This window comes from Taudactylus pleione, unplaced genomic scaffold (assembly GCF_031769625.1).
Source record: "Taudactylus pleione unplaced genomic scaffold, aTauple2 ptg000256l, whole genome shotgun sequence".
NCBI classification, from domain to species: Eukaryota; Metazoa; Chordata; class Amphibia; order Anura; family Myobatrachidae; genus Taudactylus; species Taudactylus pleione.
The window spans coordinates 9,523,163-9,548,298 of NW_028284658.1; the positions used below are offsets into that span (position 1 = coordinate 9,523,163).

At 40.6% G+C, this 25,136-nt stretch overlaps 1 protein-coding gene across 2 annotated transcripts; it reads left to right on the forward strand.

Annotated features, from left to right (window-relative positions):
- Window positions 1–1,670: 1,670 nt before the first annotated feature.
- On the forward strand, window positions 1,671–20,275 carry PIGU (phosphatidylinositol glycan anchor biosynthesis class U). Of its 2 annotated transcripts, XR_015879437.1 has the most exons (13): window positions 1,671–1,853; window positions 4,910–4,974; window positions 7,466–7,525; window positions 7,961–8,023; window positions 10,884–10,993; window positions 13,757–13,857; window positions 14,236–14,333; window positions 14,417–14,571; window positions 15,283–15,426; window positions 16,312–16,436; window positions 17,860–18,002; window positions 18,417–19,090; window positions 19,218–20,275. XR_015879437.1 is itself a non-coding variant. In XM_088480640.1 (12 exons), exons 1-12 carry the CDS (start codon window positions 1,724–1,726, stop codon window positions 18,528–18,530), a joined length of 1,308 nt encoding a protein of 435 aa, XP_088336766.1. In that variant the 5' UTR covers window positions 1,671–1,723; the 3' UTR covers window positions 18,531–20,275. The 2 variants fall into 2 exon arrangements, 1 of the variants encoding a protein (XP_088336766.1); XM_088480640.1 differs by having other exon boundaries at window positions 18,417–20,275.
- The last annotated feature ends 4,861 nt before the right edge of the window (window positions 20,276–25,136 follow it).

The window sequence follows — 25,136 nt, forward strand, 5'->3', positions numbered from 1 at the left end:
TACCTATATACAGAGGGGGACAAACCTCTGCAATATTTCGCTTACCACGCACGACCTTGTTGCACAAGTGTTACTGTATAGTATTTACTTACATACATATTATACAATTCTGCCAGAGAATAAAATTCCCAAAATATCTTTCAGATAATTGTAGTGTGTACCCAGTATAAAGGCACGTATCCACTAGATGCGAAAAATGAGCGACTGAATGATTACGACATTGTAATCGTTCAATCGCTCATTGATTGTGCAGTAAAATGTCGAAAACGACCAGCGATGCACGTTCCCGCAGGTCATTGTCGGCATCTGTCATCGCCTGAACATGCAGGCCAACCTGTCAATATCGACAGGTGGTGCATGTTCGGGGATGAGGGAGGGTGCCTGCACTGAACGACATATCATTCAGTGAGGGCACATTATCCACTGCACAGGATGATGAACGATTGCACGTTAACAATGTTGTAATCGTACAGTCGTTCCACTCTCGTGTAGTGGATACGCACATTAAGATGTGCATAATACTGTGGGCAAATGTATCTAATCTTTTTAAGCATTCTTCTGGGCGTCGTTAACTGGCACTTTGCACAGGAGAAGCTGCTTTACACAGCTTATCTCTAGTATATTTTGGGTATGGTCACGCAAACAATTGAATAGCTCCCGTCAATTTAGATAGAAGCTACACGTCTTAAAACAATTGATTTCTCCCCTTAAGTCTGTTGGCTCTAGGGCAAGCAACACTTCAGATGTTCTGGGTAAAGGACAATAAAAGCAGTACCTATCCGCAAATTTATTTAAAATTAATATCTGTACGCGGCCCTACATCAACTCTTTTTTGGATGCTCCATACTAAATTGAGGCACGACTGAGATACTCCAAGAATTTTTAAAGAATACACAGGGCTTATAATAAATAGCAAATACTTTGTCAACATATCTATGGGTCATTCCATGGACTTACATTACAAGTGACATAGAAAACAATTAGCAATTCCTGTATACAGTTTTTTTATAGCAGGACCTATCTTATTATTTTCTAAGTCAATAAAATGAATTTCACATAAACTCCTTTTGTTGTGGATGGTCGTGCATATACTTGTTACAGTATGTCACTTTGTAACGTGAGTCACCATGGATACAGATATGGTATTTGCTGTGCAAGTAAAGGATCATAAACCTACAGGACCTCAACTCACGATAAAAAGGTTTAAAAAAGTATTGTGTCTTCCTCCACTGCTGTATTAAAGAAGATAACTTGTGACAAGAAGCAATTCCCATATAACAGCTTCCTCTACAAATTCAAAGAAACCTGGTACAGTAACTATAGGTGTATCCTTCACTAACACATTCTTAACTGCCTCCAATCGGCCTTCGTGGTTAGTAGATGTGCAAGGGTGGAAGGCAGGATAATATATATATAAATTCAGATTCATGAGAAACACTTCCTTCTACATGTACCCTGGTCCCTACCCATGGCGATGGATGGATTACTGGCAGGAACCCGGAAGGGAAGCCGGTTAACAAATATATTTATATTGTCCCACTGCGGAGTCCGTAGTTTCGATGTCAACCCCGGAAAAAGGAACCAGTATCTCGCCCAGCATCCTGGATATTGTAGTTTATTTTTTCAAGCGCTGCACTGTCTGTGTCCGCGTTAGAACTACAGCCTCGGCCATGTCTTCCCATGAGCCCCAGCGCTGCCCGGCCAGCCAGGCTGCGCTGGGAAGATGGCGGCGCCTCTGGTGCTGGTGGTGCTGGTAGCAGTGACAGTCAGGGCCGTTCTCTTCCGCTCCAGTCTCGCCGCCTTCATCTCCGAGCGCGTAGAGCTCGTGTCTCCGCTCAACTCATGGAAGAGAGGTGATGGGCGGCAGTATCCGGCTGTAGCCGGTGTACAGGGAGAAGCTCGGGAGTGGTGGGGTCTGGGTATAATACCCGAAGATCTGATAGTGTGGGGTGATGTTAAATCTATCCAGTGTCATTCACGGGGAACATTCGGTGAAAAAATGGGCGCGCAGCTGCCCCATAGTAACCAACCAAGTGGTCACTCCCCTGTACTGTGTTAGAGAAATGGCAGTGTGCTTGGTTATTACTGTACTTTAATTGCACAGTAACCAATTTTCATAGTTGTCCCGTATAATTCAACGCCCTTGGTGCCAGTGGCCTTAGAGGCTATTCTATATGTGTCAGTTCAATTAGGAGCGAGTTTGGTCCTGGGCCTATCCATTAGCAGATAAATTGAATGATATATTGTTCAGTCGTTCAATTTATCTGCTAATGGATAGGCCCTGAACGATGACAGATGCGCACTCCCGCGGCCGATAAATTGTGTCTTTTGTCTATCCAACATGTTGGTCAATTATCGCTTATCACTGCCAGATATTAGAAATATCTGGCAGTTTATAAGTGGTGAACGACGAACGGTTGGGAGTTTGACCGTTGGGATGCCGCTGTTCTGACCATCAACATTGTGACCATCGGGATTCCATACCCAGCCCCATTTTTCTTGTGAATTTCTGAATGATGTGGGGCAGGTGCATTAAGGTGTTTTATGGATGGGAGAGGGGTTTTTGAACTTGGAGACTGGAGTTAACTGTTTTTTTCCAACATTTTACAAATTTGTATAAAAACACTGAAAAATCACATAACACACTTTAATGTACACATGAATTCTGTAAATATATATTAGCTGTAAAAAAAATTAACCATTTAAAGCCGGGTACACACTAGACAACATTTTAAATAAATTTGCCGATCATGACCATTCATTACGACAAATTCTGTAAGTCGTCCAGTGTGTACACACTGTCATTGAATATGTGCGGTCCCACGTGTAGTCAGTGACCTCGTCGTGCGTACCTGGCATAACACCTTATAAGGACCTGCCGTGATGTATGCAAGTGTCATGCTGCGAGTTCACAAATTCTTATCCAATTGAATTAACCCAATAGAGTTTAAGATCCACTGATGTAAATGATTAAAGTTTTTCTGTAATATGTAGTCACTACTCTTAATACTTTGCGTATCTGTTTAAATTACCCTGGAGAACATGTCCTTGATAAGATTAAGGTGGGTACACACCTGACAGATAAATCTGCAGATCGAGTAATCTGCAAATGATGGTCCTTCGTACTCACTGAACAACCATCATCTGTGCCTTGCTGCGGGACCAGGGGGTGTGTCCCGACGGGCAGGGGGCGTCCCGCCCCCCTCCTCGCGGCTGCCGCTGTGTGTGTACGGGCGGTCTGCAGACATATCTGTCCATCGGCTGTGCAGCACAGCCAATGCAATATGTCGGTGAATGCCGACGTTCACCGTCATATCTCAGGTGCACACTTGCCGACAGGCAGCAGATACATTGTGCGTTAATTGATCGGCTAATGTATCTGTCCGTGTGTACCGAGCTTTAGTCTTCATGCACGTAACAGGTGACTTAAGTGTTTACTTTAGTCCATAGATGTGTGATAGGCAATCTGATAACACTTCAAGGGCTGCCTGTAACTTAAAAAAAAGCTAGATATTACCCAATGTCAATAACAAGTTAAAACAGTACATTTAAGGTAAAAAAAAAAAAAAAAAGACACAACATGGCTATAGAATAGATCCCTCATTTATCCTGAAACACACTTCAGATTTCCCATATGTCATTTTAAGCCCCATTTACCCCTAAACTCCTCTCAAAACTTCTACATGTTGCAGAATGTGTAGTGTTCAATTTTTTTTATTTCATCTTATTGAACTCCATCTACAACTACACTTTAATTTAAAGTAAATCAATATTTCATGAATTTTTATTTGAAAATGGTGTAATAAATAAATGTTGTAGAAGTTGTTTAGAACACAAACCAAAACTGGCGGCATAGCTATGTTGGCATTAAAAGACGATGACGCATTATAATGTACAGTATAATACATTTTGTTTCACTTTATAAAAGAAAAGAAGATTAAGAAATAGTGTAGTATTGGAGGGGGGGGGAGAGGGGGTCAGCTGTACTCGATTATATACACAAAGCGGGGGAATTAATTTAGCCGTGATAATGCAAAAACTTTTCGCACTGTTTGCATGTGAATGTCGCTTATCTCATGTATGCATGCTCCTGTTTATCACGCAATTTAATTCCAAAAGTCGCGAGTGATCTAGGATAATATAGAATTGTATTACTGGCCCTAATTAAAGTATTTGGGGTTATTAACTTGAGTGAAATGGCTGTTTCTAAAACTGTCAAATAATAAAAGAAAGCAGGTGTTTATTTGTGTAATTTAAAGACACGTTCAAATATTATTTTTTAAAATATTTTTATAACATAACATAAAAATATTAAAACCAATAAAAAAAACTTTTAAAATATGCCTCTAAACACCCACCTGCAATCTTAAAAACACCTGTCCCATTCATACAGCACTCCCATATACCTGTCCCACATCAATGAAACACTTTTCCATCCAAAAAATGACATGTCCTTATTGGCCAAATGAAAAATTAAAAAAATATTTTTGCCTAATTAGTCATTAAGGAGGGTGTCCCAGTGGTTCTGAACCAAGTCCTGACATTTTTACCATGTAATAAGGATTTTCCCTAATTTCTCATCTTCTCAAGAGGTGGTGAATACTAATTAGCACAAAAGGCATGTAAAAATTCGCACCCGCGAAAACCGTGGCTAATAGGATAGCGCAATAAGTATACATTCGCACGAAAAGCTGCTTATCACAGCTAATTGAATACCCCTCCAATGTCTGTTATGACAAATACTCTTATGCAGTGGGTGGACAATGTGTTATCTATCAGTTTTCATGTTTGTTTCATCTACTTATTTTTGTTTAACGTTTGAACATGTTCATTGTACTTGCCATTAATGGCACTAGGCAAATGGATTTGTTGAGGTGTATATTAAGTTTCTGCCATGTTTCTTTTGCAGTTGTGGAAGGAATGTCCCTTTTGGACCTTGGTGTCTCACCCTACTCAGGAGATGTTTTTCACGAAGTGAGTATCTATGAATTTTTATTGCTAATGCACATTCCTACAATTACTGTAAATTATATTGAAGTTCAGAGGATTTCCTCGCCATTGTGCAGATGAGCTTCAAGTCTTACACAGTATTACCCCTTTTACACCACAGCTAAAACCCGGGTTGGATTCCCCTGTCGAGTGACCCGACAATCCAACCTGGGTAGCTTGCGGGTTTACAACCCTGCAGTGTAAATGGGTAACCCGGGTCGTCCGAGCAAGATCCCGTTAACAGCATGGGGACTTCCAGGTTTCTCTACGCTTGGAGATGATGTCATCTCCAAGTGCCGGGAGAAGTATTCTTCTGCACCCTTGTGCAGTGTGAACGGTGCCAATCCGGGAATAACCCGGAACGGCACTGCAGTAGAAAAGGGGTCTGACCCGTTTTGGAACTGTGGGCCTGATTCAGACCCACTCGCAAGCGGGTCGATGTTGCCCTAGTGCGCATGCGCACGACGGAGGCTGCTCCGTCGTGCGCATGCGCGAGACCCGAATAACGATGGTCCTGCCGTCGTTATGGGTCTCGCACCAAAGGGGGCGTTCTGTTGATGGTGATTGACAGCACGCCCCCTTGTGGGCGTGCTGGGGGCGTGGCTGCCCAGACAGATGCGTTTCTATGGGAACGCCTACCGTCTGGGTCCAGCCCCACTGACATCACTAGTGATGTCAGTGGGAGTGCTTTTGGCTCTGATAGAGCCAAAAGAACTCCTGGGCTTGTGGAAGCGAGACCCTACCGCAGGGTCTCGTCGCAAGCCCGTTGGTCGCGATGGTCTTGACCATCGCGACCATCATTTTGGCCGCTCACTATAGCTGTGGGTGGTCACCCACAGCTATGCGAGTGGCCAGGAGGCCGTTCCAAAATGAAGGAGGGACGGCCCTGATTCAGAGCGAGCGCTCTGTCAGAGCATCCGGCTCTGAATCAGGGCCTCTGTTACAAATCTTGGGTCAGACCCAGGACCAGGTGGAAAAGTGCTATATGCAATAATGGGTTATAATATGGTGCTGTAATGAAAGCTGTTATATTAATCTACATTGATTACACATTGGACAGTGTGCATTGTTTTTTGTTTGTCTTTTAACCAAGAATATTGATAATTGTCATTAGGTAAATTTGAAAAGAGCTGTCATTCCTTTTCTATTTTATTTCTATCGATAAATAAAAAGTTGACAAAGGTGCAAGTGTTGAAATTTAGACCCTCAGAATAATCCGTTTCTAACAATTAACTTCTACAAAGGTAAAATCAAATTGATTTGTGCCCATTTACGTTTTCTTACTAATATAATAACTGTAATCAATGAGGTGGGAAACCCTGGTCCTGTGTGACCACAACTATGAACAAAATAATGTGACGTCAATAGGGATATCCTACAGTTCAAAATTGTTTATTCCTTGTGAGGCATTACTAATAGATCCATGCTAACACTCATGTAATAGTACCTGCTATCATTGTTTCTAATAGAGCCAGTGCATTGGATCTATTACTAATAAAAATAGGTGAGGTTTTTTGCAATGTATGACTTCCTTAAGGCCTATTCTGATTAAAAAGCAATGGTGAAAATACAAATGAAAATGTTTATTTCTGTCTCTAATCCTGATTAGAAGCACACACATTTGATATGCCTATAATCTGGAGAAATAGAATCCAATGTTCTGAAGGTATTATTGTACCCTGGGATAATTATGGAAAAATGTGTTTTTATGATGTGTGTCCCCTTGGTAATGGATGAAAAGTGATCTATTTTAATATGTTACTCAAAAAATTCTGTATGTATTAACTGATGCAATGGGTCTGGTTATAGAGAGGCTTTCTAACTGTGGTGTTCAGTATGTTAAACTCCTTCTGAAAATGTGCCTGACGTGATCTGCCCTGTTTTGCATTTGGTGGTAATCATTTTGTTTGTATTAGAATTTTTTTACTTACAAGCTTTTGCGATTTTTTGAGGATAATGATTTATGGAGATAAACTGTCCCACTAAATATTGTATTACTCCGCATTTTCCATTAATACAGGTAAACTTAGATGGCTATAAAAAAATTCTCATTATACCTTTTGGAAGATGAAATAATCCCACCTACTTTTCATTAAATTAGGATAAAATCCAGAGCCTTGCTTACCTGGCTTTCTCTGTATGCTCTTCCATAGTGCAGTACTGTCACGCACCAGGTTCAAATAGACAGTAGAGTTTTTGGTGCCCCTTCCTTATGAGCATCCCATTTATAGGCACTAGGAAATTCTAATTGTCAGGGGCTGATATTCAAACAGGCCAATGCTAGTGATACAGAGCAGGGCTGGACTGAAGAGTTTCTGAACCCCGGTGGAATATTTGAGTTGTGACTTTAACCCAAGCATAAATGTTTAATTAGAGGGGAGTTATCATTTAAATACAATTTACGTTATGAAGACGTTGTGGGAATAATTGTAACTGTGCTGAAATATCTCTTATTGTCTCATTTCCTTTCCTGCAGACCCCACTTATTATATATCTCTTCCACTTCCTTGTAGACTATGCAGAGATAGTCTTTATGGTAAGTAAACTGTAGAACTCTCTTAAGTGAACTGTGTGTGTGTGCATATATATATATATATATAGATAGATAGATAGATATCTATATATATATACACACACACACACACGTCAATAATACAGAAGGCTGGCACTCCAATTCACCATAGGAAACATCCGCTGTGGGTGCCTGTCCAAAACACAGTCACGTCTATAACACAATCAGGAAAAAAGAAACCGACACTGCTGTGTCCGCCTCGTTCTTTCTCTGCATTGACAAGACTCTAGCAGTGCCGTCCTGATTGTGCTATAGACGTGTATATATATATATCTATAGCCTTTGAAGATATTTGCTATCCACACGTCACATTTTGCATAGTATGGGTTGGTATTGTGGTGTTACTTGTATTTACTGAATCTGGCCACATACAGCTTTAAATGTATTTTCTATTCACAGATTACAGATGTACTTACAGCCATTGCACTTTATTTGGCAGTTCAAGAATATAACAAAATGTCGGTAAGAGATTTTATATTGTACAGCTGTTTTTACTACGTTGAATATATTGGCTGAAGCTATTTTGAAGTTTAAGGTCACATGCTTGTTCTAGTTATGGTAGTAATGGATGCAGTCGTCACCATAGGCGACTCAATGGAACACTTGTCTTGTTCCACTAACAGGATGTTGTGTTTGTTCTTGTTGGATGAAAAATTCAGGCATCTGGTCTGGTTTTTTTTTTTTGTTTTGTTTTTTATGCAAGTTAATTTTTATTAGAAAATTTTAATTATATAAGAAAATATCAAACAGTACACCATAACATAAGTACAACATAGAAAATACAAAAACAATGTACTATGATAGAAAACATTATTATTCAAAAGAAAGAAAAACATGACAGAAAGACAAAAGAAAACAAACAAAAACAGTCAAAAGAGAAAGGAAAATAATGGGTAGGAGGGAGAAGGGGGATTAATACCACGGTCTAGGACATAGGAGACTGAATCCTAGTATCTTAGCAGAGAGATAGGACTTAAGTTACATGTGTCAGGGATTTATACTTACCTGATTCGCAGAATTCCAACCAGCTAAACCAAATTGTGGAGTAGATATGAAATTTATTGGGCGATGACATAATAATGTCATCCATGGACCTATACAATTCAATTCTTTTAAACCAGTCCACAAGGGTTGGGGGTGAGAGAGATTTCCAGCGCATCGGTATTACAGCCTTAGCAGCACTATTGAGGTACTTCAATAGCGATTTTTTGTATATCTCACATGTCACCGAAACCACCTCATCCCAAAACACCTTCAACACAGGGCAGGACCACCATATGTGGAGGGGGGTTCCCACATCCGCCCCACATCTCCAGCAACAGGCCGACACCCCAGAGTACATTTTAGATAAGATGGATGGGCATCGGTACCATCTGGAAATCACCTTGAGATGAGTCTCAAGGGTAAGGATATTGGTGGAACTACTCCCAAGATTTCTCAAATATAGACTTCCACTGGGGAATGCTGATGTCCATGCCAAGATACCCCCCCAAGCTTTTAGTAAACTTTGGTAATGAGGAGAAGAGATTCTCAATTAAAAATTTGTATATAATTGATAGTATATGAGAGGAAGAGGTCTGAGACACCACCAGCGACTCAAAGGGTGTCAAGTCTCGGGAACCCGCTAAATGGAGATCTTTTGTCATAAGAAAATGTTTAATCTGGAGATAGCGCCATATCTCATTATTTGGGAGAGACCACTTGGCCTGGACATCTGAAAATGGCAAAACACCAGAGAAACGTATAACTGCCCAATCCGAGATATGTTTACTCTTGACCAAAGTGAAAAGGCCGGTCTCGAGATCCCTGAAGGAAACATGGGATTGTCAAACAGTGGAGTTAGAGGGGAGTTAATGGAGGATATATATGTCTTGCCCCTAAGACGCTTCCAAATCATGAGGGTCGGCCCAATGGTTGAATGTGAGATCCCAGGGGATCATGCGTATGGGAGCAAATGAGTCGATCATATGATTTTAAACACTGAAAAAAAGGACAAAAAAAATTTGTTCAAATTGGTTACATTTGTGTGTTTAAACCAATTTGTCTGAACAACCATTTTTGGCTATTTTCCAGTGTTTGTGAGCAAATGGACGATTGTCATTTGCTCCCATACATTACCAGGTTTTCATTCCAACCAGCCAGATTGGACAGATATCTGACAAAATTGTATAGTGGATGGCCAGCTTAAGGGATATATTTACTAAAGTGAGGGATTTTAGAAGTGGATATGTTGCCCATAGCAACCAATCAGATTTTACTTAACATTTAACTAGCACCTACTTGAAGATAATAGCTAGAATCTGGTTGCTATAGACAACACCTCAGCTTCTAGAAACTGTCACTAGTAAATTTGCCCCCTATGAGAGAGAGAAAGTGGAGAACTTGCTCAAAGCAACCAATCAGTGTTTAAGTGTAATTTATCTAACGCAGTCTTTGAAATGACGGTTAAGGTGCCCATCCACTAGAAGACAGGCAAAAGACTGCACGATTACGACATTGTAATCGTGCAGTCGTTTGTCAGTCTGTGATGTGCCTACACTGAATGAGCAGTCGTTCAGTGTAAGCACAATCAATAATCTGCAAACATGCTGAACCTGACGTTATTCGTCAGGTTGACCAGCATGTTTGCACGATGATAGATGTCTAAGGGGGCAATTCAATTCAACGTGAATTGAATAACGCCCGGAGCTATTCAATTCAGTGTGCTGTTTGGGCGGGCTAAGGATTTTTTCTTACACCCCCCTGGGGATGCGAGGAGAAACCCGACCAAAGTGCCGGGTGCGCAGCTGTTTTTCTGCTTAGCGCAGCGCTAACAGCCACGCGCCCGGCACTTTGGTCAGAGAATGCCGGTTAACACCCATGTTAAGGAGCGATAACCAGCATTCTCCGACCACACAGCGCACTTAATTGAATAGCTCCGGGAGCTTGCTCTCGGCACTATTCAATTCGCGTTGAATTGAATCTCCCCTAAAAGTCCAGTTTTTTAAACAATCTGCAAACGATTTTCAAACTATTATCGAACGATATCGTTATCGTTCAATTGCTCATTTTAATCGTCTAGTGGATAGGCACCTTAGGATGCTGATTGATTGCTTTGGGCACTTTATCACTCCAAGGTTTGATAAATCTCCCCTCTAACTGAATGCAGTGACATATTGAAATGCTTCTAATCCAAATCCAGTTTTGCAGGGAGCTTAGAAAACAGCCAATCAGATACAGCTGAGACAGGGCCCCAGCATATAGTGTTGCATTCCTATATGGCATTTTTATCATTCTTGTGCTATTGATTTAATAGAGAAATTATTTTTTTCTTTTTCAACAGTTTAAGAAGCAGAAACTATACTTGGAACTTAATAAGTATGTACCAGAATCTCAGGAACTGTTGAGAGTACCCACTGAAATGTACTATGTCCCATTGAAGGTGGCGCTCTTGTAAGTGTTTGTGGTGTTGTCATAGTTTTGTGTGTATTGTCCCGCCTAAACAAAGGGTTCTATTCAGTAATATATTAAAGCCTGTTAACCACTAAGTGGAGAAATACTGCAGGTTGGAAGTTCTTGTGTTCATAGGTTATTAATCCTGCCCTCAGGAGTCAGGGTTTGGGAAGATTAATAAAATAATAGGCTCCCTCTCTGTTACTTTTGTGATAGGGGTGACGCCTATCACAAAAAGTAGCCTATGAAGCCTATTATGGGGCTTCATTAATGTACTCAGTCCATATACTGATAATCTAACAGTTTTTCACTGCCACTGACTTTTCTATGTTGTATTTGGTACCACAGTTAAGAGTCTAATAATGACGTAAATTACCTTAATCTTACATTCGCTCCCACATTGTTCTAAGATTGGAGCTTAGAACTTCTGTGTGGCAGATGAATACTGGCTCATATATATAAATGGTGATCAGGTGGGGAAAATGGTCTTCGAATCAATACCCTGTGTGTCATAGTGGTACCCAAAGAGTACAGGAAATATCAGTGGTGCCCTATATATGAAACGGATGGTTTGCCACAGTGCCCAGTGATGGAGCATGTGAAACATTATTCCAATGGAAAGGGAGAAAATAACATTAAAGCTTAAAATAAATACATCCAGGTATGCAACCACTTAAATAGATATTGCAATATGTCCTGAAATATGGATCAATCCTTCAATAAAGTACATATTTGTGTGTAAACATTAGATGCCAAATAATACAATAAGGGGTATATTTCATGGGTAGATTTAATTTTGTGAAAGTAGCGAATCACGAACGTGGATTTCTCCCCTCCTTCGAATCATGCACATATGTGTCAAGGCCCCCATACATCAGCAATTGATTGCAGCAATCGATTGTGTATAAAAATATGTTTACACACAAATATGTACTTGCAGAATTGCCACAATCGATTGTGTATAAAAATCTTTCCCTTTTTCCATCGATTGCAAATTGCACAATTGCTGCAATCGCTGATGTATGGGGGCCTTAAGATATATCACTTTCAGACCAAAATCAAGGGTCAGCCCTGGGTTTTTGAACACAACCCTTTCACACCACAGCTTGGACCCAGGTAATTCCCAGGTCGCCCGCTTTCACAATGGACCTGTCTGCCTTGCCAAGCATGTGAGTCATTAGAAGTGGACTTTTTGTTCCAGGCTCACAAAGATGAGTAGTGAAAAGTGGGTGTCGGCGCTCTTTAGCTGTCAATGAGATCCTTTTACTGTAACCCGGATTTCACACTGCAGCTGATCTCGAACCTAGTCTTGACCAGGGTCGAGATTCCAGGACACACAACCCGAATTGATCCTTTCCGACCAAGCCAGGACCCAGGTTGATCCGACAATATCCTGGGTTGGAGGCTAGGTCTGAAAAGAATATGTACAAAATATGAACACTTTCCATCTCAAAAATATTTCTAAGATCAGACCCTATCTCACCCAGGATGCTACTAAAACACTCATACACTCACTGGTCATCTCCAGATTGGACTATTGTAACCTCATCCTATCTGGCCTCCCCAAATCCCATCTCTTTCCTCTCCAGTCTATCCTTAATGCTGCTGCACGGCTTATTTTTCTCTCCAAACGCTCTATATCTGCCTCCCCTCTCCTAAAAGCTCTCCACTGGCTCCCCTTCCCTTTTAGAACCCAATTTAAGGTTCTCACGCTTGCTCACAAAGCCCTCACCCAATCTTCTCCCATATACATCTCTGTTCTCTTCTTCCTTCACGCTCCTGTCCGCCCTCTTCGTTCAACTAATGCACGCTACCTTTCGTGCCAGCTGATTACTTCCTCCCACTCCCGCCTCCAAGATTTTGCCCGCACTGCTCCCCACCTCTGGAACTCTCTCCCACTCCCCATCAGACTCTCCACCTGTTTGCAATCCAGCAAACGGGCTCTCAAGACCCACTACTTCATGAAAGCCTTCCAGCTATCATTCTAACTCCGTGCTACATGCTCCTTCGTCCCCATCTACCCCATCTGTGTCAACCCAGTTTGTCTTCCTCCACCTTTTTAGAATGTAAGCTCTCACGAGCAGGGCCATCTACCCTCTTGTGCATCTCCTTACTATAGTGTCCATTTACTTCTTACTCACCACTAGGGCACCTAACACTTGGTTGCTTATGCTCTGTTGCTTATCTGTGTGATATGGTCGCTAATGTAGCTATATATATTATCCATGTCTTGTATTGTATTGTTCTGTAAGTCACTTGTCTACAATTTGTTTATGTACTTTGTAAGGCGCTGCGGAACACTTGTGGCGCCATATAAATAAATGATAATAATAATAAATTGGCAGGTTAAACAACGTTACATCTTACAAATCCTATGCAGTGCATAAAACTGGATTCTTGAATTGTGATTGTGGCATGGACCCCCAGGAGAGAAACTTGTATGGGCTAGTTGGATAAGCAGCGTGTTTGTCTGGGATGGGGTGGTTTTAATTAGAAATGTTTTCATTTCTCTGTTTTGTCTACAAATACTGAACTATAAAGTAACATGTCCTTCCATGTATAAAAGACGTTCATTACATCAGCAAATACTTAATGTTTGTAGTTGTGTGTAGTGGTAGAATAAATGTTACTGTGTACTTCTGAGTAACTGCTCTCTTTCAGTGTCTTTTTAAGGCCTTGTTGTAAGACGCAGCAACAGGGAGTAGTTCATGAAACTATTAGTGTCAGATACTATTCTCATTAATATTAAAATGTTCTTTACAGCTACCTGTTAAACCCTTACACCGTTCTATCATGTGTGGCCAAGTCTACCTGTGCCATCAATAATGCAATCATTGCTTTATTCATCTTGGCTACAGTGAAAGGTGAGTCACATTTGTACAGATAAGGATATGTATACTGCTCGACCACTCACAGTGGCTGCAGCCATTTACACCTGAACTAATATTTAAGAGACCATTCATAAGTGTAGCCTGTTAGTTTATAAGTATTCTGTAACATCCTTGAGCATTAGGCACCTCATACCTCAGTAATGTTCCTATTGTATCAATTGACTGAATATTGATTCCACCAAATGACTGTCTCCAGTGTTTGTGTAGGTGATGTGTATAGTTTAATTCTGCTCAGCAGTCCTCGGATTGTATGCATGTGTCGCCTGCCATCTACTGGAAAGCATTGTTCCTTTTGCTCTCAGTTATAAAAGCAGCTGATCATTGAAACTGTTTTATTCTTCTTTTTCTTAGGCAGTCCGCTTTTAAGTGCCGTGTTTCTATCATTAGCCACCTACCAGTCTCTGTACCCAATCACCTTGTTCACTCCAGCCCTCCTATATCTGCTACAGGTACCTAAGAAAAGCAATTAACTTGCAGTACCATAGCAGGTGCAGACTGTAGCAGGTACTAATGTATATTTTTCTCTCTTCAGAGAGAGTTTATTCCAGTGAAGATGTCAAATTCCAGCTTCTGGATTTTCACCTGTCAGTATTCATCCCTTTACCTGGGCAGTCTAACTATCTTGATCTGCCATTCCTTCTTCTTGCTGACCTCGTGGGACTTCATCTACTCCATTTATGGCTTCATGTGAGACTCATAACTATTTGTCTTAACACCACTGAGATCAGTGAAAAGTAATTGGTTTTCCCTATAACTGGTGTAGTGATAAAATGATAAATGACACAGCTGGAATTTGTAACCACAAAAGTGAGTGTCTGAATGTACTGCAACAAGAAAGGATAATGCTGAAAAACTGCTCATTTTGTATGACAGTCTCCAGCTCAACTCATTTGTTTTATGATGTTTCAGACCCCCTTTGTGAGCCATCTATTTCACTACCAACAACGAAAGTATAACTAACCCCTCCAAACCAGTTCAGTTCATAGGAAATGGTAGGACCAGCAGTGGGGGTTTCAAGCCTACAGTTGGGATAAAATGGGGCTCTGCCACTTTGTAATGCATATAATGAGTTGGGCTGGATTATTGGTTTATGTTGGCCATAGAGTTGGTAGTATTGTCTTCTTGGCATGCACTAATAAGAGTTAATGCTAAACCTCTGTTTAAAAGCACCAGTCTGATTTTAGTTTTCATGAGAAGGCAGCTTTAACCCAAATCCTATTAGCCTATAGTTTGCCCACCAGTAACCATGCTTTCTATTAATTTCTAAATTTCCCTACAATTGCAGTATGATACTGTATCTGTCTAGACTCTGAATTTAGTAGCAGGGCCTATGGTATGTTGATCCATCCATTTTATGGACCTGTTTGTAACTCTTCTCTTTTATTCTCCACACTCTAGATTGTCCGTCCCTGACCTAACCCCCAACATTGGTTTGTTCTGGTACTTCTTTGCAGAGATGTTTGAACACTTCAGCCTGTTCTTCGTTTGCGTATTTCAGGTCAACGTGTTCTTCTACACTGTGCCACTGACCATCAAGTTAAAGTAATCAATGGATAGGGACATGAAACTGTTTATTATTTTGGTGTGGTTAGTTTTTTGTTTTTTTCCCTTCAGTCTCTTTAGTTTTTCTTTTCTTTTTTTTACTTCGTATGTATATCCATGTTTTTACACTCTATGGTAATGAGTTATTGCTTAAGGTTTGTTACCTTTTGGTTTTATGTATTTCTCCCTTAAAATCCTGTTTTTTAAAATTTATTACTGTTAGTTATTTTTGCTTAACATTGATATACGAAACTTTGGGACTTATATCATTATTGCTTTGGATCTAATATGTTGAATATATCGGCCACCTTTGGGGCTTTGCCTATATACAACGGGCTTTACATAGTTTTGGGTATATTAAACATATGGGTCACATGTGGACACTTCTGTTATAATTCAGGCTAGCGCTGTTTCGTCCCCCTTTCAGATTTAATTACACCTGTGTACTGATGCTTAGTATCCATGACGTCAGTACACACTTCTGGGTTTCCCACCTCTGGGTGAGGGTCAGTGTGTAGTTCCGGTAATCCGGCACATGCTGGGTGGCGATGTAGGGAGCTATTTAAGGTAACATTTTTGGTAGTTTTAGTTGCTCTCTCACTGTCTTCATAAAACACTTTATTCTGTTCCTACTGCTATAATGGACATATGTATGGCAACACACAGAAACTTTGCATGTTTCCTTGAATCCTTTATGAGCGACGTGTGTGTTATTTGCTATATATGAACTTGTGTTTACAATGGCACTAAGGTAGTTGCTTTGAACAGTAGTGCCAGATATATTCTGCATTCTCTCTGTCTTTTCATCTCTGTAGTGTCTTCTAATACAAAGCTCTCTTGATTTGTTATTAATTTAGTTTCACACGCAATGATTTGTGCTTGCAGAGACCATCCAATGTTCCTGATCTTCGTACAGCTTGCAATTATCTGCATCTTCAAGTCGTACCCCACATTGGGGGATGTTGCTCTGTACATGGCCCTGCTCCCCATGTGGGCCCACCTGTCCAGGTGTAAGTCACTGGAAAGCTCTCAATGGTGTTACTTTCTAACAGTGGAGTTGCCAAAACTGGCCTGAATACTGTTTGTGTTTTACTTTTCTAAAGACTTTAAGAGCAAAAGGGACAACATGTTATTGAAAATACTTAATCACAAAATTATATCAGTAGAATAACACCCAGTTAAGTTCTTAAAAGGGTTCTGACAATCCTGCCTATGGATAATACACATATTTGTAGTCCCCTCTTACAATCCAGGCAAAATTGTACTAGTTATTTTCACTCCTGCCTTTTGTCACATTGCAGCAGCTATGTAGAAGCCCTTACAGATAACTGCAGGATAAGCTACTTGGCATCCAATCCTACAGCTTGGGGTGTACAGTAACATACTGAGATGTGGCCTGTGAAATCATTTTACTTGCAACTGACTTCTGCATAACAGTCTTAGTATGAATAAAACCACTGGAGTTAAAAGTTCCCTACTGGAATTTCACTGGATTGCAGGTGGTGGCGGAAGGGGTCAGTATTTTACTGGGTCCCAGTGGCTTTCATGCATTAACTGCAGAAGGCAGATCTGCTCTCAGACTGGAACTGCGAGTCCAATCTGCCGCTTGTTCTAATGGTTAGAGATGTGCGGGTTTGGTTTTACTCGGTTCTTTTCGACCAAAATTATCGCAAGTTCGGATTAGTTCGGACTTATTTTATTGGCTATCCAAAACATATGATAGCCGATAGCCAATAAAATGTCGTTGTTGAGATCCGAACATGTCCGACTAAACCCGAGTAAAACCGAACCCGCACATCTCTACTAATGGTAGCTCGCGTCAAATTGAATCTGCCCCTATGTGTGTGTTGTGGAATCTGAATATATATCTGGTACTTATATGTATGAAGGAGTAGAATTTTGATTAATGAAAGACTTATATTTGTTATAGATGACTTTTTCAATGCACTTAGCACAAATTTGCTGTGAACTGTAACAGACAATTACATTGGCTAGCTTCCATTTTTTCAAACTCAGGTTTGATCTTTGGAAGCTGACACTACCTTAGTTGCTACTGGCTAGTATGTGATTAACATATTTGCACTTTTGGGGGGGGGAATGGATTTATGAAACCTACTAAAGAGGAAAAGTGGAGGTGTTTCCCATAGCAACCAATCAAATTCTAGCTGTAATTTTTATAGTACATTCTACAGAATAGCTAGTATCTGATTGGTTGCTATGGAAAATACTTCCACTTATCCTCTTTAGATGGTATGATCACTTTTCCCTTTAGTCTTGCAGGAAACAAAGATAATAGTGTAATTTTTTTTAAATAAGAAAATAAATATGTATAAAATAGACGGTGTAGTTCATGCTGCCTAATGCATTATCTACATGTATATTGTATATGTGTATTTGTTTTATAGTCTTTATATGCTTCTGTCATTATTGCAGTCTTGCGTAATATCTTCATAGTCTCCTGCATGCTGGTGGTGTGCTCACTTCTCTTCCCAGTTCTCTGGCACTTGTGGATATATGCTGGAAGTGCCAACTCCAACTTCTACTATGCCATCACACTCTCATTTAATGTGGGACAGGTAAATCTTGTTTCAATTATGATCAATGAATAATCTTAATGTACTGTTTTAAGAGATTGTCAGCACTCAAGCAGAGACACAAGCTATTCCATCTCCTTCAGCATACTTTGTAAATTCCAAACAAACACAAGAGGGAGGGCCCCTAATATGACTGGACCACACTTAGTCCACCCAAACACCCCAATCGAGGTAGGATGGGATGCAAAAATGATTGATGTGTATGTTTAGCAATTGTGACCAGGTTATAAAAAAATACATAAAATGATCAGCTTTCAAATACTACTGAAGCTACTTCGAACAGTATAATGAGGACCCTACAAACCCCACAAAGCGAGCCTTATATCCTATGTTATATTAGCTCTTATACTAGGAGTTAGTAGATCATTATTTAGACCTCTCTGTCCCCTTTTTCAGATTCTGCTGGTGTCTGATTATTTTTATGCATTCCTGCGGAGGGAGTACCACCTCCACCATGGTCTCTACCTAACGAAGAAAGATGGAACTGAAGCCACTTTAATCTTGAAGTAAATCCATTATGGGCATTTTAAGGCTTGTTATGGAGAGGGACATGCTATAAAGGGGGCAGGGCCCTCCTGTGGGGCTAAGAGACTGTAAGTTCCACCTCAAACCTGTCCCTCCAAACATCCTAAAGAACAGGCAGGAGGATGTTGTATTACTATATTTTTTCTTTTAGCAGTTCAATGATTTTGACAAGTTTAAGTGGCATGGAAGATATAATATATCCTTCTAACAGACATGCTGCAACTTACATCTCTGCTAAGCATGAAGCATTGGTGAAAAAGAAATGGCATTGGAGAAGATCAGGCAGTCAACTGAAGGTGACAAACTTGTCCACTGTGTTTAGGCCAAATGTTTTCCACTTATGTATAAGTCAGCCATGGCTACTGACCGTATATGACGATGGGAAGAGATGAGCAATGCTTGGATAGAATGCCAGTGGACATCTGCTGCTGTATTCTGAGAGTCGTCCTTCTGCAGTTATTTTCTTCTACAACAGATGCCAATCTCATACATTTTGTAATTACCAGGAGAGATGTTATTACCATAAAGATCATTAACTATTATGGGTAAGACTGGCATTCTGTCATATATCATTAATACAGTTATGTTCTCAGTGTGTAATATTCTAGAGTAGGCAAAATGAAGCTATGGATCTTGACTGTGGTTGAATGACAGGCTTTTCATCTACTGTAGGTACGTGTCATCAACAAGTGGAGAAATATGGGTTGCCTATCATGCCTCTAGAACACTGGAAGAATATCTCAGTGAAAGTATTGATGAGCGTGCTAACAAAATAATATTACACTGGGTTAACTAGACACAGTGCACCATTACCTGCCCTTACTTCTGCACTGAAACATTTCATTGGTTATGGTATACATAACCCCATAGCTTCAACAATAGTCATCAGCAAGTTTTCAAGTTTATACTGGACCCATCATAATTCCTTCCCCTCCTGTCACATTCAGCTGGTTAGTAACAGATGAATCTTTCAATAATTGAGCTATGGAGGGTTTTTAGTAACATTTGCTCAAAGGTGCATATTTTTACTTAATTTAGCAACCAATCTGTTATTTTCTCTCATCACCTGCAAATCAGGGGGTTTTCAACGCCAGTCCTCAAGTACCTACAAACAGGTCATGTATTGTGGATTTCTTTCATCATGCACAAGTGAGATAATCTATTTGCAGGGTTATTAATTGTCTCACCTGATTCCACAGAAAGAAATCCTCAAAACATGATAACTTGAGGGTTGAAGTTGAGAACCACTGAGACAGATAAGTTTACCGTTGATTGTTTTGTATGATTTATGCATTTTTTATGCATCTTTGAGCAATGTTAGCAAATAATCATGATTGCTAAATCTGGAAAATATGCACTGTGTGGGTTATGTCAGATGGGTATTTATGTCTGCAAGGGGTTTTTAAACCAAATAAACTGCATTGTTCTCTTTTACTGGCCTAGAAGCACTTGTAACTTCTTTTGTAAAATGGCGCTGGCTACTCTTGGCCACTGACAGGAATTCTTCATGCTGTACTTCTTTTGTCTAAATATGTCCATGGGTGAGGTTTGCAACAAGTTTGGCTCTTTCAGTTATGTGATTAAATGGTAGAATTTGCATTACACCTTTTTTTTTAAAGGAATTATTCATATATGTACTGTTTTTGTGTGTTGTTTTTTTATATTTTTGTCTTCAGTTTGTAAATTTTATTTGTGGGAAGTGGGACCTAAATAAATCAGCTGTAAAGAGACATCGAGTGTTATTCTGTTATACATGCTGAGCAATCTGAAGTACCAAACAATCAGCTCCTGTCATTTTTCAAACACCGCCTTTAACAAGGCAGTTAGGAGCCGATTGGCTGGTACTTTATCTCTCACAACTTTTACTTCCAAGGCTTAGTACATCTCCTCCCCCAGGTCTTTCCTCATTCACATAACCTTTTTAATAGTGATCATAAAGGAAAGATTTTTTTTCCATTGAAAACGAGGATTACGCTAATACATAAAATGCTAATACATAAAAGATTATGCTAATACATAAAATGGGTAAAGATACCAATACTTGTACCAGCTATTGATCAATTTCTTTACTAAATAATTTTTTTTTAAGTTGTTACATAATAGTTTATATCCGATATTACTTAAATATATACGCAGTGACCATGTGTGTTTTGTTACGTGCTATCAGGCTAGAAACAATGGGCCTGATGAGTTATTTATTATCCGTTATTTATATAGCACACAGATATTCTGCAGCGCTTTACAGAGAATTTCTGCCCATTCACATCAGTCCGTGCCCCAGTGGAGCTTACAATCTATATAACATACCACATGCTCATGTTGTGAGCCAATTAACCTACCAGTCAGATATAAAATGAGCATACGTTGCTTCCAAGGTGCATTGTACACCTCCCATGATGTGATCGTACTCGTGTATATTGCATAAAAATAATGTATACTACATGAATATATTTTTTACATGTGCTGGAGATATTACATATGCCCATTAGGAGTGACATAAATGTTGGACCCTGCTAGAACTTTATATACTTTCATACACACAGAACAACAATCATCTGTCTTCTGGCCGCGGTTCCCGCTGGCCCATCGGCGTGTCGCGCCCCCTTCCCTGCAGCCTCCGCTGCAAGTGTACGGCGGTCTGTCTGACACAGCACGATACCCCTGCAGATATATTGGCCATCGTCTGTGCAGCACAAGCTGACGCGAAATATGGCTGGTACACACTGGCCGACACACACAAGATATATTGGCCGATCAATTGATCGGCCAATATATTATTTTATTTTTTTATTACCAGTTATTTATATAGCGCACACCTTTTCCGCAGCGCTGCACAGAGACTATTTGGCCATTCACATCAGTCCCTGCCCCAGTGGAGCTTACAATCTATGTTCCCTATCACATGCTCACACACGTACACACTAGGAGCCAATTAACCTACTAGAATATTTTTGGAGTGTGGGAGGAAGCACGCAAGCACAGGGAGAATATACAAACTCCACACAGGTAGGGCCGTGGTGGGAATCGATACAATCTTTGGTTGTGACAAGGTCCTTGCAGATCTAACTATATGGTGGTTAGTACTGCTCTGTATTGTATGGTGATCAAGAATAAACTATTGTATGGTAATCACTGATGCTCTCTATTGTATGGCAGTCATTGATACTTTGTTCTGTACTGTATGGTGAACACTGATGCTCTCTATTGTATGGCATTCACTGAAGCTCTCTACTACCGTGTTTCCCCGATAATGAGACCTACCCCGAAAATAAGCCCTACCCTTACTTTTGAAAAATGGTCCAAAATAAGCCCTACCCCGAAAATAAGCCCTAACAAAAAAAGAGGGAAAAACAATAATGGTAAGTAAAGAATTGTAAAGCAGGACTGAGGCCATGATGGGGATAAAAGCAGGTCTGAGGGCATGATGCTGTCAATGTTAATTAAAATAAGCCCTACCCCGAAAATAAGCCCTATGGAGTTTTTTTTGACCCAAAAAAAATATAAGACAGTGTCTTATTATCGGGGAAACACGGTATATAGCAGTCACTGATGCTCTCTATATTATATGGCGGTCCCTGATGCTTTCTGCATTATATGGCAGTCACGGTGATGTTCTCTGCATTATATGGTGGCCACTGTTCCTCTGTGGTGTATGAGGTAGTGTAGTATAGGCAGCAATACTTACCTTTCAGTCTTGCCGATGAAGCCTACATTTAAAAATGAACATAACTCAGAACCACATTATTAATGCAACAGGCACTGGCATGTTATAATGAATTTTGCCCTCACCCTACAAACATAATTATGTCTCTTACAATATTAACGACTTTATTCAAGCAAGCCAAGGGTGACCTCTATCTACTTGAGAGAGGGGCTCTGATTTGAGTCTTTTCCCCAGGTGACAGTCTAGCTTCCCGCCTGCCTTAGTACATAATATGTATTCGGTCTACTAGACAATGATATGTAAAATAACATCAAACATATACATTTTATCAAGTTGATAGATGGCACTCTGTATCTTTTCATAACGTATTGAAAGACTGTTCAGCAGTGAATGCAGTATTTGTTCATTGGTCTGGAGGCTTCTGTATCTTGATTTAATTATATTCATCTTTTCTTTGCAAATTTACCTTGAGTTATGACTGTCCAACAAACATTTATTGATCTGAAGCCTGGGTACTGTTCTTCATGGAGCTGATACCAGAAATGTTTATATGAAGCTCATGCTTCAAAGGAATATCACATTGCAGCTTCAAAATTACTACCACTTAATATAATTTCATATTAAACAAAGAGGAAATAGTTTCAGAATTTGCTTCAATGGGGGCAATTCAATTATTTTTTGGGCTCCCAAGCGCAATGGCCGCCCAATGGAGCAGATCTCGTTTGGCCGCCCAAACAGCTGACTTGTTGCACATTTCTGCTCGCCTCCTCAAGAGGCTGCGAGCAGAGATGTGTCTAACCGTGGCTATGCGTGCCCGAATGGAGGAACAATTGAATTACTCTGTTGGGCCGCCCATTATTTTAGACACCCTTTAGAACAATTGAATCGCCCCCATAGCCAGCATCAACAAATGGAAATTATATGAAAACTAAGGTAAACGCAATCTGTTTAACATCCTGAAATTGCCTCTCTAGTTCTTGGTAAGATATTTTGCACTTCAGTACAGAATATGCAACTGTTTTCATCACACCTTTTTCTATATTGGGATGATTCCCCCCAAAAAACTCTTTCTTGTAGCTCGTATCTGGGAATACCATTCTAATGAACATGATTCTTTGAGAAATATCCACTATATCAGTGTATTCACTCAAAAAATGGATTTTGGTACTTACTGATAAATCACTTTCTCCGATTCCACAAGGGACACTGGAGCTCATGACAGTGGGGTATAGACGGTGGTAGAGTAGAGCCTGGCACTTTAAATAATTTAGAAGTGTGACTGGCTCCTCCCCCTCTATGCCCCATCAGCCCCAGTTTAAGAAACTGAGCACGAGAGGAGATGGAGGACAACAGGAAAAAGGAGGAATAGAAGTCCACAGAACGGAACTAGACCGACTGAAGGAGAAAAGAGGAACACACAAAGTCACACAACCATAGAAGGCATCCAGGATCCCCTGTGGAATCGGAGAAAGGGATTTATCGGTAAGTACCAAAATTCTTTTTTCTCCTTCATCCACTATGGGACACTGGGACTCAAGACAGTAAGGACGTCCCAAAGCCAACCTCCTGGGTGGGAAGCGCGGAGAACTTGCCGACCCTGCGGCCAAACCGAAACAGGGAGCGTCAAGAACTGTAGGCCCAATGGAAAAGCAAGAGCTGAGGATCAAGTGTCATAGAGCACAGGAAACAATCAGAACTCCTCATTGAACAGCTACAGAAATTTCCACAACAGACAGCATAAGTCGAATGGAACAGAACCGCAATCTAGAGGACAACAGCAGAGGAGAAGTGTCAGAACTCCATAATCTCAGCTGAAAACAAAGCAACCCGGACAGTTTGTAGCAGAGAGCCCCAACAAGAATCCATAGGAGAAGGCAGTAACATGAGAACAAAACTCAAGAAAACTTTGCCAGAACCTAAAACAGGAAGATGCTACAGTCGCAAACAGCAGAATCCCGGCGCTGCCTGGCATAAACAAATCATACAGAGATATGTATAATTATACAGATCTACAGATACAGAGCGGATCCTGTTCAGACGCCTCAAACAAGGAGTATACATGAAGGCCAAAGCCAAGAACTGAACAGTCGACCAGGACCCTTCTTGAGGTCCAACAATGATGAGGTTTTCAACCAGCGGAAGGGATCGATTCTAGAACTCAACGAGGTGGAGATCCCATTGGGCATGATGCAGAGGTGGCATCGGGAGGATTGAGACTACAACTCCTTGTCGAGGTTCAGACAGCAGTACAACCCATTCTGGAAACAGAGGGTTAAAACAGCAACTGGAACCCTGCAGCTGAAAAGAAAACCACAGCAACAAACCCCAAACAGATGACTTCCAACATGATAGAAGTGTGTATTCAGTACCAGCTTCTGGCCTGAACCTAGTATGAAAACAACCGAGATACCTTAGCAGTTCAGAATCACGGATACAACAGCCACCCAGGGAGAGCAAACTACCAATATAGGAAAGCATCCTATACAACGAGGCTAGAGCACTAGGACAACCATGAAAGTACCTGTTAGTGTAATGAAAAAATCAAGCGATACTGAACAGTAAAACCAACAAGGCCTCCTGCGTAGAACATAGTGACTGTAACATTTTAATGTAAACATGTGCACTAGCCCATAGATGCACCTCAGTCTAGAATGTAGCATAACCCCAACAGATTTTAGTAGAATAGTGTCACTAATCTCCATGTAGGAACTATGAACCCACACGGCAGGAAAGCTCTAAAGTGTAGCCAGCTGACAGGTACCATAAAAGAGCGGATTGCTGCTAGGACAGCAGCTAGGGTGCGTAAAAGAGAATAACGGCTATGTAATGTCAGGATGCATTAATAGAAGCATCTTCTGAAGCTTTAGTGGGGTAAGCCCGCTTACCTGTGAGCGACCAGAAGCCCTCTGGAGGCTACTTAGAATGTC